The sequence below is a fragment of the Moesziomyces antarcticus genome (genome assembly GCF_000747765.1).
Source record: "Moesziomyces antarcticus DNA, scaffold: scaffold_v10017, strain JCM 10317, whole genome shotgun sequence".
NCBI lineage: Eukaryota > Fungi > Basidiomycota > Ustilaginomycetes > Ustilaginales > Ustilaginaceae > Moesziomyces > Moesziomyces antarcticus.
Window position 1 is genome coordinate 19,188 of NW_014638993.1, and position 16,249 is coordinate 35,436.

At 58.2% G+C, this 16,249-nt stretch overlaps 7 protein-coding genes across 7 annotated transcripts; 4 read left to right on the forward strand and 3 right to left on the reverse strand.

Annotated features, from left to right (window-relative positions):
* Window positions 1-7: 7 nt before the first annotated feature.
* On the forward strand, window positions 8-1,075 carry PAN0_017c5402 (UPF0187-domain-containing protein; the record flags this gene model as incomplete). The annotated part of the gene is made up of 1 exon (XM_014798977.1): window positions 8-1,075. One exon carries the CDS (start codon window positions 8-10, stop codon window positions 1,073-1,075), a length of 1,068 nt encoding a protein of 355 aa, XP_014654463.1.
* Window positions 1,076-1,524: 449 nt separating this feature from the next.
* Window positions 1,525-4,806, reverse strand: PAN0_017d5403 (uncharacterized protein; the record flags this gene model as incomplete). Its single annotated transcript, XM_014798978.1, has 1 exon — window positions 1,525-4,806. The coding sequence occupies one exon, from the start codon at window positions 4,804-4,806 to the stop codon at window positions 1,525-1,527; it is 3,282 nt and encodes a 1,093-aa protein (XP_014654464.1).
* Window positions 4,807-5,185: 379 nt separating this feature from the next.
* On the reverse strand, window positions 5,186-6,300 carry PAN0_017d5404 (uncharacterized protein; the record flags this gene model as incomplete). The annotated part of the gene is made up of 2 exons (XM_014798979.1): window positions 5,186-5,594; window positions 5,666-6,300. The coding sequence occupies 2 exons, from the start codon at window positions 6,298-6,300 to the stop codon at window positions 5,186-5,188; spliced, it is 1,044 nt and encodes a 347-aa protein (XP_014654465.1).
* A 392-nt stretch (window positions 6,301-6,692) lies between these two features.
* On the forward strand, window positions 6,693-7,238 carry PAN0_017c5405 (ribosome biogenesis protein RLP24; the record flags this gene model as incomplete). Its single annotated transcript, XM_014798980.1, has 1 exon — window positions 6,693-7,238. One exon carries the CDS (start codon window positions 6,693-6,695, stop codon window positions 7,236-7,238), a length of 546 nt encoding a protein of 181 aa, XP_014654466.1.
* A 1,273-nt stretch (window positions 7,239-8,511) lies between these two features.
* Window positions 8,512-9,895, forward strand: PAN0_017c5406 (uncharacterized protein; the record flags this gene model as incomplete). The annotated part of the gene is made up of 2 exons (XM_014798981.1): window positions 8,512-8,756; window positions 9,133-9,895. 2 exons carry the CDS (start codon window positions 8,512-8,514, stop codon window positions 9,893-9,895), a joined length of 1,008 nt encoding a protein of 335 aa, XP_014654467.1.
* A 1,746-nt stretch (window positions 9,896-11,641) lies between these two features.
* PAN0_017c5407 (monoamine oxidase) lies at window positions 11,642-13,644 on the forward strand (the record flags this gene model as incomplete). Its single annotated transcript, XM_014798982.1, has 2 exons — window positions 11,642-11,853; window positions 11,949-13,644. 2 exons carry the CDS (start codon window positions 11,642-11,644, stop codon window positions 13,642-13,644), a joined length of 1,908 nt encoding a protein of 635 aa, XP_014654468.1.
* Window positions 13,645-14,235: 591 nt separating this feature from the next.
* Window positions 14,236-15,690, reverse strand: PAN0_017d5408 (fatty acyl-CoA reductase CG5065-like; the record flags this gene model as incomplete). Its single annotated transcript, XM_014798983.1, has 1 exon — window positions 14,236-15,690. The coding sequence occupies one exon, from the start codon at window positions 15,688-15,690 to the stop codon at window positions 14,236-14,238; it is 1,455 nt and encodes a 484-aa protein (XP_014654469.1).
* Between the last annotated feature and the right edge of the window lie 559 nt (window positions 15,691-16,249).

Sequence of the window (16,249 nt, forward strand, 5' to 3'; positions counted from 1 at the left end):
CCCAACCATGTCTGCCTCTGCCTCCTCCTCGTTCGGCCCGCACGCGCATTCCGAACCACGACTATCGCGCACCTCGTTCGTGCTCGACTGCTTCCGCATCTCCTCGTCCATCCTGCCGCGCGTCTTCCCCACCGTCCTCTTCCTCACGCTCTACGCATCCGCCATCGCTGCAGCCGATCTCATCTGGCATGCAAGCTGGACAACCAGCTACGCCGTCACCAGCACGCTCTCTGTCGTAGTCGGCCTGCTGCTCGTCTTTCGAAACAGCACGAGCTACGACCGCTGGTACGAGGGAAGAAAGCTCTGGCAGGATGCCCAGTCCACCGCCAGGAATTGGGCCCTCCTCGTCTGGATCAACGTCGACACAAAGCCGGACAAGGTGGGCGCAAAGCAGAGAGCGCTCAGGCTGGTGGGCGCGTTCATGCTTGCTGTCAAACACGAGTTGAGGGCCGAGTATGGAACGCAGTGGGACGATCTCCGTGCCGTGCTGCCCAAAGAGTGGCTGCAATCTCAATCTGCCAATCAAGCCTACGATGCAGCCGCAAAGGTCTCGGACATTGAACGTCAGACCTCGGTCTCGGAGGTATCACCTCTACTTTCTCAAGCATCCTCGGGTATGGTGCAAGATGGTCTTGGATTGCCGTTGCGGATCCTCGCGGAGCTACACCACTACCTCGCCACCTCGCGCCGTGCCGGGCTGCTCGACGACCTCGGACCCGCAGGCTTCTCGCTCCTCAACACGCAACTCCTCGCACTCTCGACGCTCTTCTCGAGCATGATGCGCATCTCCACCACCCCGACCCCGCTCATCTACGCCATCCACCTCAAGCAGTCTTCGCTCATCTATCTGCTGGCACTCCCACTGGCGCTCGTCGGCGAGTTGGGCTGGAAGATGGTCCCCTTCACCTTTGTGGTGAGTGCAATGTTGGTTGGGTTGGAGGGCATCAGCAGCGAAATCGAGGATCCGTTCGGAAGGGATAAGAGCGACCATAGACTCGACGAGTGGTGCCACACGCTCAACGCCGAGATCGAGACGATTATGCGCAGTATCAAGCAGGGTGTCCAGGTCGAGTAGCGACGTCTTGCGCGTTTATGCCAATCCCGAAGAGCGACGCCTGCAAATCCACACTTGTTCACTCGTCATCGTTGCAACATCCGTCTCGGGACCGCATTGAATTGCTTCGTGACCGCCTGTGAAGTGAGAACACGCAATCGTGACATGGTCTGCTTGCCTCGCGCTCAGACATCACAGGTGCAAGAGACGTCGCCGCTTCACCCTGCTGTCCAGACATCCATTCTGGAGTCACACAGTTCGTCTGCTGTTCAGCGCTCTGTCTTGACAAGTCGGCCGCATCAATCCCAATCGCCTCGCTCCCACATGCAGTCTCGTCAATTGAAGCCCTTGCCCCAGTCGCCAGCGCCGTGCGCCCACACATGCAAAGCCCAGACTGACCTGGAAATGTTTCTACCCGTGTGTGAGATTAGACAGAGCGCGCGGTCTAGACGTACATTCTGAGGGCGATTCTAGCGTCCGCCATGATGTGGCTGGTGGGCCTGATGTGGCTGATGCGCCTGGTGCGCCTGATTGTAGTAGGGACGGTGGTGATTGTAGTGATGCTGCTGGTGTCCGTTGGTATGAGTCTGGCCTGCATCCTTCCACGCCGTGCCTGCAGCTGGATGGGTGGGCGCGTGGGCGGGATAGCCATGCGCGTGCATCGGCGCCTGAGGCTGCATCGGCGGCGGCGGCGGCATACCCGCATACTGCAGCGGCGGCAACGTATCCACCCGCTGCCTCTGGGGTGCAGGCCAGGTATTCTGCATCGGTCCCATCCCCATCCCCTCCCACTGCGGTGCAGGCTGCTGCGCAAGCCCAGGCATGGATGCGCTCGTGTCGATAGGGTCGAACCAAGGCACGTGATTCGTCCAGTCGGTCGTACTCGCCGGCCCAAACAGGTCAAAGGTGGGGATGTCAAACATGCCCCCATTCGAGCTCGAAGCAGTCGTGGCGGATGGTTGGGGAGCAGCGCCGAAGCTCGACTGAAAGTTGTGCGAAAACGACTGCGCTTGACTCAGACTTCCCTCGGCCATGTTCGAATCTAGCTTGCGCGGCACAGAGGCTTCGTCTGGATGACTCGCATCCATCGAGGGATGTCCTGGAGAGGGACCTTTGGGCTGGGCCGCCGCTTCAGCTCGCTGTTTTCCGAAGATGTTCCGGAAGTGGTACGGAATCGCGCGGTGGAGCGATGCACCAAGCTTCCACTTCTGCATGCCCTGCGCCATCTCCTCGATGAAGATGACACCGATCTGCGAGATGCTCCTGCCCTGCACCGCCTCCTCCTTGTCGTTGAGATCCGGTGTGAGGCTCGACAGCCGACGCGAGGGAGGCGGCATGCTGGAACGCTTGCGAAGCGGAGGCAGATACTCGTTGCGATCGCACTCTTCGAGGCGCGAGCGCGTGTTGATCATCATCACGAGATGCATGTCTGCCGTGACAGGCAGATGGTCAAAGCCGTAGAGCGAGCATGCCGTCTTCTCGAGGAACGTCTTGCATCCGTCGGTGGCAAAGGCCGTGGTGAGCAACAGTGGAGCGCCCGTGGCTTCGATCCACAGGCCACCGCCCCGCTGCATCTTGGAATGCACGCGACCGCGCGTGAGGATGTCGGGCTGCGAATAGCCCAGGCCGCGGTCGAAGAGGTGGAAGGCGCTGAGCATGTGGTACGTCTCGACGTCGCGCTTTTCGGAGATGCAGGTGGACTGGTCGCGGAAGCTCTGATCGACGCGAAGACCTTCGATCATCTCGTTGGCGGAAAAGCCGCGGTTGAGCTCGCCCGTCATGAAGGCACAGATGGCGAGGCACGGCAAGAGCTCCTGCAGTGAAAACGACTCCATGGTCGCCCAGTCTTCGAGCAGCAAGGCGGGTCTGACACTAGCAAAGGGGCTGAAAGCGAGGTGCTTTGCGCTTTGCCAGATCAGCTGTTGGTTGGACGAGTCGGTGAGCAGCTCGAGGAGCTCCTGGCGAGTTTGTTGCGTAGTGGGGATGAGAGCCGGCGGGGTGGGCTGCTTGGCGCCTTTGGCCAGGATGCTGTACATGCCAGCGATGGTGTCCTGGAAGCGCGCCATGGCTTTAAGTCGATAGACGAGGCCGGTGCGACCGGCGGAGCGCAGGATGCTGTCCTCGTCGAGACCTGGGAATCGCTTTTCGGTGGTGAGGAAGGGATCGCGGTCCCTGCGTTCGATCTTGCGGCCGTCGTTGTCGATGGCGACCATGACGTCGGCCTTGTCGACAATGTCGCCGAGCTCGATGGGTCGCACGGTGGAGTTGACAAAGGAAAAGTGACCCTCCCAGATGCGGAGGCTGAGCCAGATGGAAGCGCCGGCGGCGTGCTTGGCGAGCAGATCGCGGCGTTGCTTGGCGTGCCTGTCATCCGAAGGGGCGGGCCTGTTGCAGAGATCGACGAGGTTGTCGATGGCCTTGTCGAGGTCGAGGCCGCGTGCGATGGTGAGGGCGGCGGCGAGGAGCGACTCGCCGAGAAGGCCGTTGCCGCGCTCGGCCTGTGCGGAGCCGGCGACGCTGGTTCCGACGAGGGAAGGTTCGTGGGCGAGCAGAAGCTCGAGCGCCTGTACGGTGTACATGTCCCTGGGTGTGGAGAGTAGGATCTGTGTGCCGAGCTGGTCGATTAGGGTGGAGAGTTTGACGGGGAGGGGATCTGTGAGCGGCATGGCGTGGCGGCAGGCGACAAGGCACATGGAGCTGAGGAGGAGTGCGCTGGAGACGGTGGGACGCTTGCAGTGTTCGTTGTACATGTGGTCGAGGCTGGGAAGGTGCGGATGCCAGAGGATGTAGGGCTTGAGGAAGGGCTTGAGGTGGGCGAGGGTGTGGCGCGGGATGAGGTCGAGGATGTCGATGTTGGTGAGCGAGCGATCGATGCGGCAGAGGAGGTAGGTGGTGAAGCTGGGCTGTTGGGCGGCGTAGTCGATGAGCACCGAGAGGGGTCTCCAGAGCGAGGTCCAGGTGCGACCGGGAGGCTGCACCTTGGAGGGGGTGGAGGAGGAGGCGGTGGTGGTGGAGGGGGAAGGGGCGGAGCCGGGAAAGCCAGGCTTGCGATCGGCGGGGGATCTTGCGGGGTCTCTTGCGGATGGATTGGTGGACCAGTGGGAGCGGTCGGGCCCACGCAAGGATGCAGGGGAAGCGACGGAGGAGGGTGTTGATGCGTCCTCTGCGATGGGGTTGAAGAATTGGACCGAGGCAAGGGTTGAGGCGGCTTCTCGGGAGCTGGAAGCGTCGTTGGAGGAGGCGGGGCCGCGGGGCGACATGTCTGGTGGATCGTCGTAGGCGGTGTTTCGATCGGAGAGGTGAGCTGCTGCGGCGGCGAGCTGTTCGAGCGATCCGGGACTGCGTGGCGGGGAGGAAGGCAGACGGGAGGAGCTGGGTTCTGACTTTACGGGGGCCGGTGTGGCAGAGGCAGAGGCGGAGGTGGAGGCGGATGCATGTACCTTTGGACGACGCTTTCTGTCACCGTCCCATACGACGCAGTCGAGGGAGAGCACCTTGCATCGGTGGCAGGCCATGTTGTGTGAGAGTGGCGTCATGGAGGAAGGTGTGGTGAGGCTGTGATCTGGCAGTTCGCATCTGGCCTTTTTCTCGCGGCACTTGAGGCAGCTTCGTTTTGCATAGGCTCTGCGACGAGCGGTCTGCTTTTTGGGAGTGTCTGCGTCGCCGTTGTCGAGCTCGGGGTCGTGCTTTGTTGGTGGGATGCCGAGCTCATCGTGGCGTGGATGCTGAGAGGCGTGCCTCTCTGCGGGCATCGCGAGAGGGAGTCGGCACGTGTGTTGTTGTGAAAGAGAGTGCTGGCGTGAGGTGTTTGGTAGTGGCGATGGTGGTGGTGGGATGGAATGAGCGGCTGATGATGGAGGACGGGAGGACAATCTGGCGGCTGACTGACCCACAATTGTGAGAATATTCACCTTCTCCACCGGCCAGCTTCTCCACCGGGCCAGGGTCTTGTTGCTGCCTTCTGCTCGCCTCCCCGCATTTGGCGCCCAATTTCCGCTCTGGACTTCGAATCCGAATCAGCGCGCTCTCGCCAATTCCGGGCTCGCTTTGTCAACATCAATCGCGGTCGGGTGCACAGGCAGTGAGTGGTGGGGATGATGGATTGGCTCTTTTGGCTGCTTTTGGATGCGACTAGTACGGCCGCCCTCGACGAGCACCGCCGCCGGGACCACGCTCCATGCCTCCACGATTGCCCGGACGATTGGGGTTGGGACACATGTTGGCAAAGTGGCCGTAGTCGCCGCACTTGAAGCAGAGCACTTCCGACAGATCCTTCTTCCAGCCGCGTCCTGCATCCTGTCCTCCCTGTGGTGCACCACCAGCAAAGCCGTTGTTGGGTCTGCGTGGCATGGCTGAAGCTGCATCACCTCCTCCGCCCGGTGCGCCGTATCGACCGGGCATGCCACGGTCGCGCCTGCCGGCGTCGCCAAAGTCGTCGCGTCCGCCGCCCATGCCGAATGCTTCTGCGGCGGTGAGTGGCCGGTGGGTCAAGATGGGTGAATTGGAGCGTGACGATGTGGAAGGCGGCATGCTCTTGATGCTGTGATTGCGAACAATGATGTCAGCGATGGTCACGGATGAGCCGGGAAGGGGGAAACGAGAGATACTCACTGTCCGCGTGGACACTCGGCGCCTTGTGGGCAGAAGCCGGCGAGGTAGAGGGGGCAGGCGATGCGTCGGATGTGCTTCTTGGGGCAGAGCGGTCCCTTTGGGCAGAATCCGCGGTTGTACCGTTCGCACTCTCTGCGCTTGATGGCGGGGTCGACGTGGAGGTAGAGGCAGTCGTCTCCGCTGTTGCAGAATCCAAAGGTGGCGTAGAAGCGGCACTCGGGGATCCTGCGCATGTCGTACTCGTGGAGGTAGTCGCACTGCTCGCCCTTCTTGCACAGCCCTCTGAGCCAGTGCTTGCATACGGTGCGCTTGTTGGGATCGCGCAGCGCGTTGGAACCGTGCGGCAAGAAGTTGAGCTGGCTCGGCTTGACGTGACGTCGTGGACACGCGGCGCCGCGCGGACACTGCAGACGCTCGGCGTAGTCGGGGCAGATCTGTGCGTCGTTGTCCAGCTTGACGCCGAGGTTGGCCTTGACGTAGTGCTCGAAGCTGAACTCGTTGTGGATAAAGTCGGCGGGCGATGACGACGAGGGTGCGGCGGTGCGGTGCTGCGTGATGAGCGGTCGATGCGACGATGGAGCGCCGTGTGCTCCACCCGGTGCACCGTACTGGTGCATTGTGAGAGGCGCGTTCATTTTGTCGTTGCCGTCGCCGTGTTCCAGAGGATGGTGGTGGTGGTGGAGATCGAGGCTGAGTCGGTGTTGCTCGAGAGAGTTGAGAAGCAAAGGAGAGCCGGTTTTGAACCCTGGTCGAGCGAGCCTCGGCAGCTTCCGACTCGAAATCGAAATCGGGTGAGATTCGAAGCCCCCCCCCCCCGATGCCGATGGCTCAGTCCGACTTCCGAACTTCTTAGCCCTCTGGTGCGGATTTTTTTCTCTTTTTCTTTGATTCGCCACGGCGCGGCGGTTCAGGGTTCAGTCGGGCACAGCGCCAGTCGTGGTGCGACCACGAGAGAAAAACTTTCCCGCCGCTCGCATCCGCCCTTGTCGTCCACCACCACCACCTTCGCATCCCCACCCACGCCGCCATGAGGATCGAGCACTGCTTCTTCTGCTCCGCGCCCTGCTACCCGGGCAAGGGCATCACCTTCGTGCGCAACGACGCAAAGATCTTCAAGTTCTGCAAGTCCAAGTGCCACAAGAACTTCAAGTTGAAGCGAAACCCCCGAAAGGTACGATGGACAAAGGCCTTCCGCAAGGCCAACGGCAAGGAGATGACGCTCGACTCTACGCTCGAATTCGAAAAGAAGCGCAACGTCCCCGTCCGATACGACAGGCAGCTCGTCCTCACCACGCTCAACGCCATGAAGCGCATCCAGGAGATCAAGACGCGCAGAGAGATCGCCTTCTACAAGGCCCGCATGGCAAAGGCGGGCGTAAAGGCAAAGGCAAAGGAGGCGGACCGTCTGCTCGTACACCGCAACGCTCACCTCCGCGCCTCCATCGAAGCCTCCAAACAGTCCGCTGCCGCCTCCTCCTCCAAGATCAAGGTCAAGGCCACCTCCGCAAAGCCAAAATCCGCCCTCGTCGGCGCAGGCAACTCGGCCATGTCCATGCGCATGGACACCGACTGATTCGTCGCAAAACTCGTCTCCAACTCGCTCGCATCATCGTCTCCTCCAGCATACTGCCATGCTTGTATTATACCTCGATTCACACGTCCCTTGCATACGCATACACCAGAATCAACCTTCTTTCGGCTCCAAACCTCGCACGCATGCATCCAGCCACATCGCTACACGACCACGCGCACGCTCGCCAGCCTTAGAGCACAACGTGAGCTGACAGCGCCCCGTCAATGCCTTCACCACACAACGTCAGCCAGGCAAAAACATCGTGCCTGGTGAGCATCCAAGCATATGCGACCTCGACGCATGACTATCACCATCATGGTGCATTCGTGATCCAAGGCAACACCCTTATGGTGAGCATCGTTGCTTCGTCTTTCAACCTACGTCTCGATCCCGTGTCAGTTTTGATTCATGAGCCTTGTGTCGACGACCTCCCGTGCCAGCTCAGCAGTCAGCAGTCACTAGTCGCCGAGTTTTGAAGCATGTCCTCATCGAGTGACCCCTCGAAATTCCACGCGAGTGGCTTTCGCGAATCGCAACACCCCTTTCCCCTCCACCAGGCGGTCGCCGTCATGAATCACATCATGGAAAGATGCCTTGGCATGCTGCGACTTGGCGGTAGGCTTCTTCTTGCCATCAGGCTCGCACATGATCACTCATGACTCCCTCGCACCTAGGCACCTCGCGTGGCATGCAGGTCGGCTCATGCTCTCGTGCATGTGTGTAGTCGGATTGCGGTTGGCTGAACCTACGTCAAGTGACGCGTTGAAACGCATGGCACATGATCGCACTGAGACCCGGGAAATGATGATTGAATAGCTCATGTGAGTTCTCGGATGACAATGCCCGTATCGGATTCATGATTCATACGGTGACTTAGGAGGAGTTTAATTTACCTTCAAACATGAAAGTCGTGTCTTGCCTAAACCACTCATGACAATTCAGAAAACGGAATGTTGTTTTGACGAAGACTTTTTTGATTTCGAAGACCAACATAGCTTAAGTTGAATCATAGAAATCATGATTTATCGGACCTGCGATTATTCACGAGAAAATAAAGTTATGAGCTCAATGCCATTGGTACAACACAGAAACAGCTAGAGAAGGAGCTGACAGGCATCAGGAAGGCAAAGACTGACAAGATCCGTGATATGAATGTCTACCATTGTGACCTCAACAATTTACGAGGAACGCTTGGGTGAGCTCAAAAGCCATCCAAGGTACACGGGGGAGCGGACAAGCAACAACAACATCTGCAGCAAGTTCAATTGCAGGCATGGAGAACTTGCAAGTTCAATTGCAGGCATGGAGAACTTGCAAGTTCAATTGCAGGCATGGAGAACTTGCTGCACAACTATTGGAGCTGGTCAGGCAGACCATGCTTCACAAGGAGGACAGCAGCAAAGATGATGATGAACCGACACCCATCATCATCAGCAGCGACGACAATGGCGATGATGTGCCGACGGTCCTCAACACAACCTTCTTAGTCCCGAAGACTACAAAGTCATTGATCCTGAGGTCAGGGCAAAGTTCTGTGTAGCATGGCAAGAGATCGCAAATGTAGGCTATGCAATGGCAACCTGTCGTCAACGCAGTGCAACACCTCCACCTTCTACCACTGCTCTGACAGCTTGCAACGACTTGAGCAATGCCATTGACGCTCTGACATGGAGGATCAACCCATCAAACAAAGCTAGGACAGGGACAGTGCAACCTCTGCGGACAAGCCTGCGCCGGGCAGTCATAAGCGCAAGAAGAAGGCAAGCAAAAAGCGCCGCCAACAAGACTCTTGAAGGCGCTTGTGGCAAACAAAGGAGCAGCCACACCTAGACGCACGTTGCAGGATCGCCAAGCAACACTGTGGGCCCTGCCATGTGTGTCAAGCTGAAGGCAGGGTCTGCACTCCAAGCAGCCCTTCCACCTGGATTGTCAAGTGCAGACCCTGCTACAAGGGCAAGAGGACCAACCCAGAGTGCCACCACAAGCACTGGCTCCTGCCCAAACGGGTCAGTAAGTGGTTCAGACTTGTGGCCTATGAAGACCACTCGGAGGCGCACGCAGATTGCGTGGTCTACAGGAAGCTTGACGTCTTTGCCCATCCTCAACACAACCATCTTAGTCCCAAAGACTACAAGTTTGTTGATCATGAGGTCAGGGCAAAGTACTGTGTAGCATGGCAAGAGATTGCAAATGTAGGCAATGCAACGGCAACCTGTTGTCAACGCAGTGCAACGCCTCTGCCTTCTACCACTGCTCTGACAGCTTGCAACAACTCAAGCAACACCGTTGACGCTCTGGCATCGAGGATCAACCTGTCCTTCCATCGGGTTTGCGCAGCTCTCTCCGGCGTGTCGACTCTTGATGTCCCCGCCACAAGCATGAGGAGGGTGCAACGTGCGGCAGAAGAGCTCTTCAACAAGTCGGCCGAATACTACCGCAACACGAGGTACTCGGAGGCCGAACGCAACAGCCTTCTGGCAGAGCGTTGGGAGCAAGAAGAACTGGAAAAGATAAAAGGCCCAAGAAAGCAGATTTGGCAAACCAAGGAGCAGCCACACACTGAATCATGTTACATGATTGCTAAGCAACACTGCAGCAGCTGCAATGTCTGTCATGCAGAAGGCAAGGTCTGCACCCCGCATGATCCTGCCATCTGAATCCTCAAGTGCCAGCCCTGCTACATGGGTAAAAAGATGGAGTCCAAGTGCCACTTCAAGTGGTGGCTCCAAACCCACCGGGTCTGTCAGTCATTCAAGCTTGTGGCCGACAAAGGCTTCTTGCATGCACGTGCTGATTGCGTAGTTTATGGCAAGCTCGACGTATTTGCCCACTCGGGTCATGTCATAAGGCTTGTGAGCCAATTTTGATTGAGCCTCGCTTGTTCTTCCTCCTCCTACTTTGGCTCGAGCTTGCAGAAGCACTGACCCTGAATGTGGCCATTGAATTAATCACGATTTGCGCGTGAGCCGCTTCAGATGCGAGACTTTTGAAGCGATCGCATGCTCGCAAACGAAAATCATGCCTCTCTGCGTGCCTTAGTCACAAACACAAAATATTTTATAATAATTATGATAATCATGATTGTCCATGCAATTTCGGCAGACAACATTCAACAGCACTAGCACCAGTGCAACTCATATCCTAACAAGTGGGGTGGGTGGCGAAAATCAGCCACCCAGCAGCCACTCGGGGTGGCTGGTGGGTGGCTGCTCCTCGCCAGCTACCGTTTTGTTAGGATATGACTCGCGTCCCCATGCCATCATTCGCACCTCCCGGTTCAAAAGGGTCGTCATCGTCAGACGGCCCGCTCGCCTCCTTCCCCCGACCATCTTGGACGAGACCAGCTTGGCTCGACGGCTATCTCGAGCCAATCATAACTTATCCTAAGAAAACGCGAGCTGGCGAGGAGCAGCCACCCGGGGTGGCTGCTGGGTGGCTGACCCTCGCCACCCCCCTTCCCCCCCCCGCTTTTTAGGATATGAATTGAGCACGAGCCACTCCGCTATGCCATTGGACCGGCAGAGCTAACGTGAGTGGCCCGTTACTGAAACAGGCCCATGAGTGAAACAAAAATCACGAAAATGGTATGATCTACTTCCTCAATACAAAACACAACAAGCCCAGGACCAAATCACAAAAGTTTCAGAAGCTTGCTACGTAGGAATTCAGTGAAAAATGCGAATTGACAAACTTAATCATGAAAGCAAACACTCCTTATTCTGTTCGCATTGTTGATAATTTCTAGTCCCGTACGTAATTCTTGATTTGGGCATTGGCTAAAGATTTGAATGTCGAAAGGCGACGACAAAGCCAAACAAGTCCGGTCAAATGGTTTCGCGATCATCGGGTTGCTTTCTTGTCAAGCCCATGGGCCTTGGTATTGCGATCGCAGCGTGTGGACCTCCAAATTGTGTAATGGAGTCTTGCTTTGTTCAAAATCGTATCACAGTCTTTACGTTTGACGATCTTGAATTCTCACTCAATTTGCACGGCGCAGAGAGTAAATTGCATTTGTCGTGATCTGTGGTCGGGAATCTGCGTCTATGATGTAGAGGATTGAAGCAATCGGTTGGCATGAATTGGCAAACAGCGAGAATCATGGATCATGAACCTACAAAGAAGAAATTGTGAATCATAGAAGAGGCGAATCCGTGAAATCAATGAAGTCAAGGTCAAGGAACACGCGGGAATAGGAGTAATTATTGGCATAGATGCGATGCTGAATGGTCTTAACTTAAGTTATGTCATGGCAGGTCGTCTAATTAAATAATCATCAAAAGCGTGTTTCGAGTAGGTTGAACATTGCCTGGGCTGCGGGTATTGATGTGAACGAATGCATTCGAATCCGGCTTGTGGACCAAGTCTACATGTGCAGGCACAGCAATCTATTGATAACGTGCATCATGATGAAGTTTCTGATTCGCGTCTGGCGCCTCGGCACCTTGAACCACAAATGCAAACTGGCACTTGGAGGCGCGGAAGCCGGCCTTACGATTCCTGAGGCAAGCTCGTGCGAAGGTGGCGCCAAGCCGGTCACTCGCATGAAAGTCGATGGAAAGGGGCTGCGGGCGAGCGAACAGTTTCCAACGATTTTGGGCTCTACCGCCGGTTGGATGTGCGTGCCGAGGTCCCTGCAGAAGCTGCCGAATCCGCAGCCAAACTGGGTGGGACCCCGCCGCACTGCATTGCGGGGGCGATGCAGCGTCACAGCCACGTCCCGTTGCCTGTTTGCCTGCCTACCACCATCATCTGGTTGAAAAAGGCTCACCACAACGGCTCGCGTCCGAGCTTCGTCAACTGTCCCAGCTCATTCGCCATGGTCAAGCGACCGTCTTGGTTGGGTGGCTCACGCACACGCGCACACGCACACGCCTCGGGCAGCGGATCGTCAACACCGCAACCTTTGGCCGCCACATCGATCGAAAGCGGACACACGACGCTTGCTACACGCTCCGCGGAGAAGCTGGCGCCCGACGCTGCCGCAAGCGCAAAGACCACGAAGCTCAAACGGGCGGGCGGCATCGACGCGGTCATCATCGGAGCTGGGCTGTCCGGCCTCATCGCCGCCGATGAGCTCTCGCGCGCCGGCCTCAAGGTTAAGGTGCTCGAGGCCAACGATCGCGTCGGTGGCAGAACGCTCGACATGCGCCTCGACGGCGGCAATGCCATCGAGATGGGTGGACAGTGGATCGGCCCAGGTCAGACCGAGATCCTGCAACTCATCCAGGAGCTCGGGCTCGACACGCACAACACGTACGATCAGGGCCAGAACATCTATCGCTCCACCTCGGGCAGCGTCAAGCGGTACAACGAGATGATCCCCTGTGGTGTGCTCGCCTCGCTCGACTTGCTCGTGGCTACGCGCAAGATCAACAGCCTCTCCAAATCCGTGCCTGCCAAGACGCCGTGTCGAGCCAAAAATGCGCGCTACTACGACGAGAGGTCCATCGGCACCTGGATCGACGACTCCATGTGGACTTTTGAAGCCAAGCAGCTCTTTCGCATGGCCATCAAGGCGGTGTACGCCGAGGATGCCGAGTCCATCAGCTTCTTGGACCTGCTGGCAACCGTCGCAGGCGCAGGCGGTGACATTGAGCAGGTGCTAAGCGACGCACAAACAACGCGCATCGTGCAGGGTCCACAGGAGATCAGCCAGCGTCTCGCCGCCCGACTGCCAGGAAGCACGCTCGAGCTCGGACAAAAGGTATCTGGCATTCACAAAGTCGGCGTAGACATGTACGAGGTCTCAACATCGCAAGGTGAAACCTACAACGCTCCTGTGGTAGTCATCACGCCTCCTCGACCGTTGATATGCCAGATCGATTTCAAACCCCAGCTACCCTCCGGCCTCATCCAGTACTACCGTCGACAGCCCATGGGTTCTGCGATCAAGTTCAATGTGATCTACCCGACACCTTTCTGGCGCGAGGCCGGTCTCAGTGGTGCCATGATCAACGCCGACGAGACGAGCCCTGTGCAGATGACGTACGACAACTCTCCCGCCGACGGCAAGCAAGGGGCGATCGTTGCTTTTGTACTAGGCAACAACTCTCGGCGCTTTCTACATCAGAACGCGGACGCGGAGCAACGCAAGCAGATTGTGCTCGACTTCCTCGTGACGCTGTTTGGTGCCCAGGCGCGCGAGGCGACGCAGGTGCTCGAGATGAACTGGACGCTTGCGCCTTTTGCCACGGGAGGCTATGGCTCCTTCAATCCACCGGGCGTGCTCACCAGCTTTGAAGAGGACGAGCGCGACGAGATGTCTCGAGTCGGCAACCTTTACTTTGCCGGAGACGCAACGAGCGAGATCTGGCAAGGTTACATGGAGGGCGCTCTGCTCTCGGGTCGGCGAGTCGCCAGCCGCATCGTCGAGAGCTTCGAAGCGCCCAGCGAGGGTGCCATGTAGGTGTACGGACTATGCAGAAATACAGACATTGCGTGCTAAGCATCAAGCGGCAAGGCCCGCGGTCAGGTCTGGCTTTGGGCGGCTTATTCCGGCAGGCACCCGCCTGCGATCAGGAGGCGTCTCACATGAGCCACCCGGGGTAACTCAGCGGTGGCTCCTCGCTCGAATTTGATGAGCCGCAAGCAGTTGATTCCAGCCCCGTTTCCCTCTGTCCTCGCCGCACTGATTGCACCATTGGAGCGTCAAATGGCGCAGCGCTGTCCTGCCCAGCGAGCCCAGATCCATGGCAAATGGAACCCGTGTTTCTGGGTCCGCCTTTGTTGCCTTATCCAAGCGCGGGACTTTTGCCTCTTGCTCCGACGAGGTCCATCTGCCACAACGAAAGCCAATCGGGAATCGCAGTCCTCATCCGCCACGCTCTGACGCTCTGCCGCATCACAGCAACTGGCAATGACTTGCGAATGCTATGAGATCCCGATCTGATATTTACACGGAAGAAGAAATAGAGTGCGTGCTACTCGGGGTATGCGGGTGTGAAGACGGCTATTGGGAAAGCTGAATCTATTCGTGACATGAAAACAAGGTGCAGATCTAGTCGACGAAAGTCTCCCAGTCTGCGCGGGGACCCATGCTCTCCATCTCGTCACGGACCTGCTGGAGGTAGCCGGTCCAGCCCTGAAGCTCGGCGCTTCCCCACTTGTCCTGAACAGCGCGTACAATGTCGAGCTTGACTGAGCCCTGCTTGAGGGGAAGATCGGCGAGGTCCGACTTGGAGAGCGTTCGTTGTTGGTCTGGTGCAAGTGCAGGAAGACCGAGGATGGTGCGCGTGCGGGCGACGTCGAATTCGACGATCTTCGTGATAAAAGGATCGTAGACCTTGAGCAGGTTGGAGGTGGGAATGTAGGGCTCCTCGATCTTGACTTTTTCGTCGTTGAGCAGCGTCATTGGGATGCGGGCCTCGTCGCCACGACCGCAGGCGACGTGGTAGCAGGGCACTTCTGCGAGATGCTTGCTGGTGGGAGCGGCAGGATTCTTGGGGTGCAGACGGTGCGAAGTGGGGAGTTTTTGGAGTGCGTGGGCGGATGCGGTGATTGCGAGAATCTGGTTGACTGCAATGTCGACGGGGATAACGTCGAGGCCGGCGTTGGGGAAGATGATGTTGGGGTCTGCGCACTGGGCAGCGAGTGCAGCACAGACTGGACTGGAAGGGTGGCCAGCACCCCAAGCGATGCGGGGGAAGTCAATCGCCGGGCCGAGCGTGGCAAGACGCACGATTCTGCAGGTCTTGCCGTGGAGCTTTCGGCCTACTTGGGAGGTGAAGAGCGAGTTGACGCAGGACTCGGCGTAGGTCTTTGCCTGGAAGTAGGTGTTGACGTGTTCAGCTTGCTCGTCGACCTGTGTGCCGCAGCCCTCGGGAGTGAGGGATTCGCTGACGAGCGAGCCGTTTTTGAGGTACCAGCCGACAAAGGTGGTGGATACGTGGATGTGGGTCTTTACGTTCCAGGTGAGGAGCGAGAATCTTGCGGTGAAGTAGGCGAGGTCTGCCATTGACTCGAAGGCCTTGGAGATGGGCAGCGTGAAGCGAGTGTCGCCCGCACAGTGGATGACGATCTCCGTCTTGCGCACCTTCTCGAACTCAGCTTCGTCGAGGCCGAAGTTGGGGCGTGCACAGTCACCGTTGACGACGACGAGCTTTGGCAGAGCGCCTTCGGACTGGGGCTGTGTGTGGTGGTGGACGGACTTGGGAAGACGCTTGAGCGCGTCCTGCTCTGTCTTGCCGCGAACGATGGCTACTACCTGCTTGACGTTGAAGGAAGCATCGCCGAGGAGACGGTGGAGGAGCGCGGCACCGACAAAGCCGGCTGCGCCCGTGATGAGGATGCGCGAGCCGCTGAGCACGTCCTGGATGGTCTGGTCGCGCACGATGGCGTCGTCATCGGTGTGCAGGTCGTTGACCGCTTCAACGATGCTGGTGGCATCGGACGAGATGTCAGTAGCGGTGGATCTCTCCGTGCCGCTGGGCGAGGGGCTACGAGTGGAGGACATGATGTGCACGAAAAGGGGATTGGCGATGGGGGACGGGTAGACTTGATGGTGATGGTGTGAGAGAAGGAGCCGAGCTGCGTGATTTGGGCTTAAGAGGCGGGAGGAAAGACGAGCCGGACCGGTTATAGGGAGGGATGGCGGAGACGGGGATCCGACGAGGCGTTACCGAGGTGGGTTACCACGCGAGTGCTTACGGTGAGGAATGAACGAGGAGGCCGCGGTCGCACGACGCTGGATGTGCGACTCGCTCACCACTGGACAGCTAGGCGGAGGCAGCGGCAGGAGTGGAATGTGAGCTGCTTGTTTTACTGCGCTGATTGGATGAGGTGCAGCTTTCAGACGGAGCAAAGATTCTAGGTTCGAAGACAGGCGACGAGGGGGGAGGCATGCACGAGTGGCACGCAATGAACGGAGGGACACTGAGGTTGGGACATGGCTCCGCGCAGTTTGGCACCCCAACACGTTCCGTAGGACCGACGGCGAGTGGGATGAAACGTGGGAGCCAGAGCGCGCCGGGATGGGAAGCGGAGGAGGAGGAGGCGAGGAGGGGCGGGGCTGT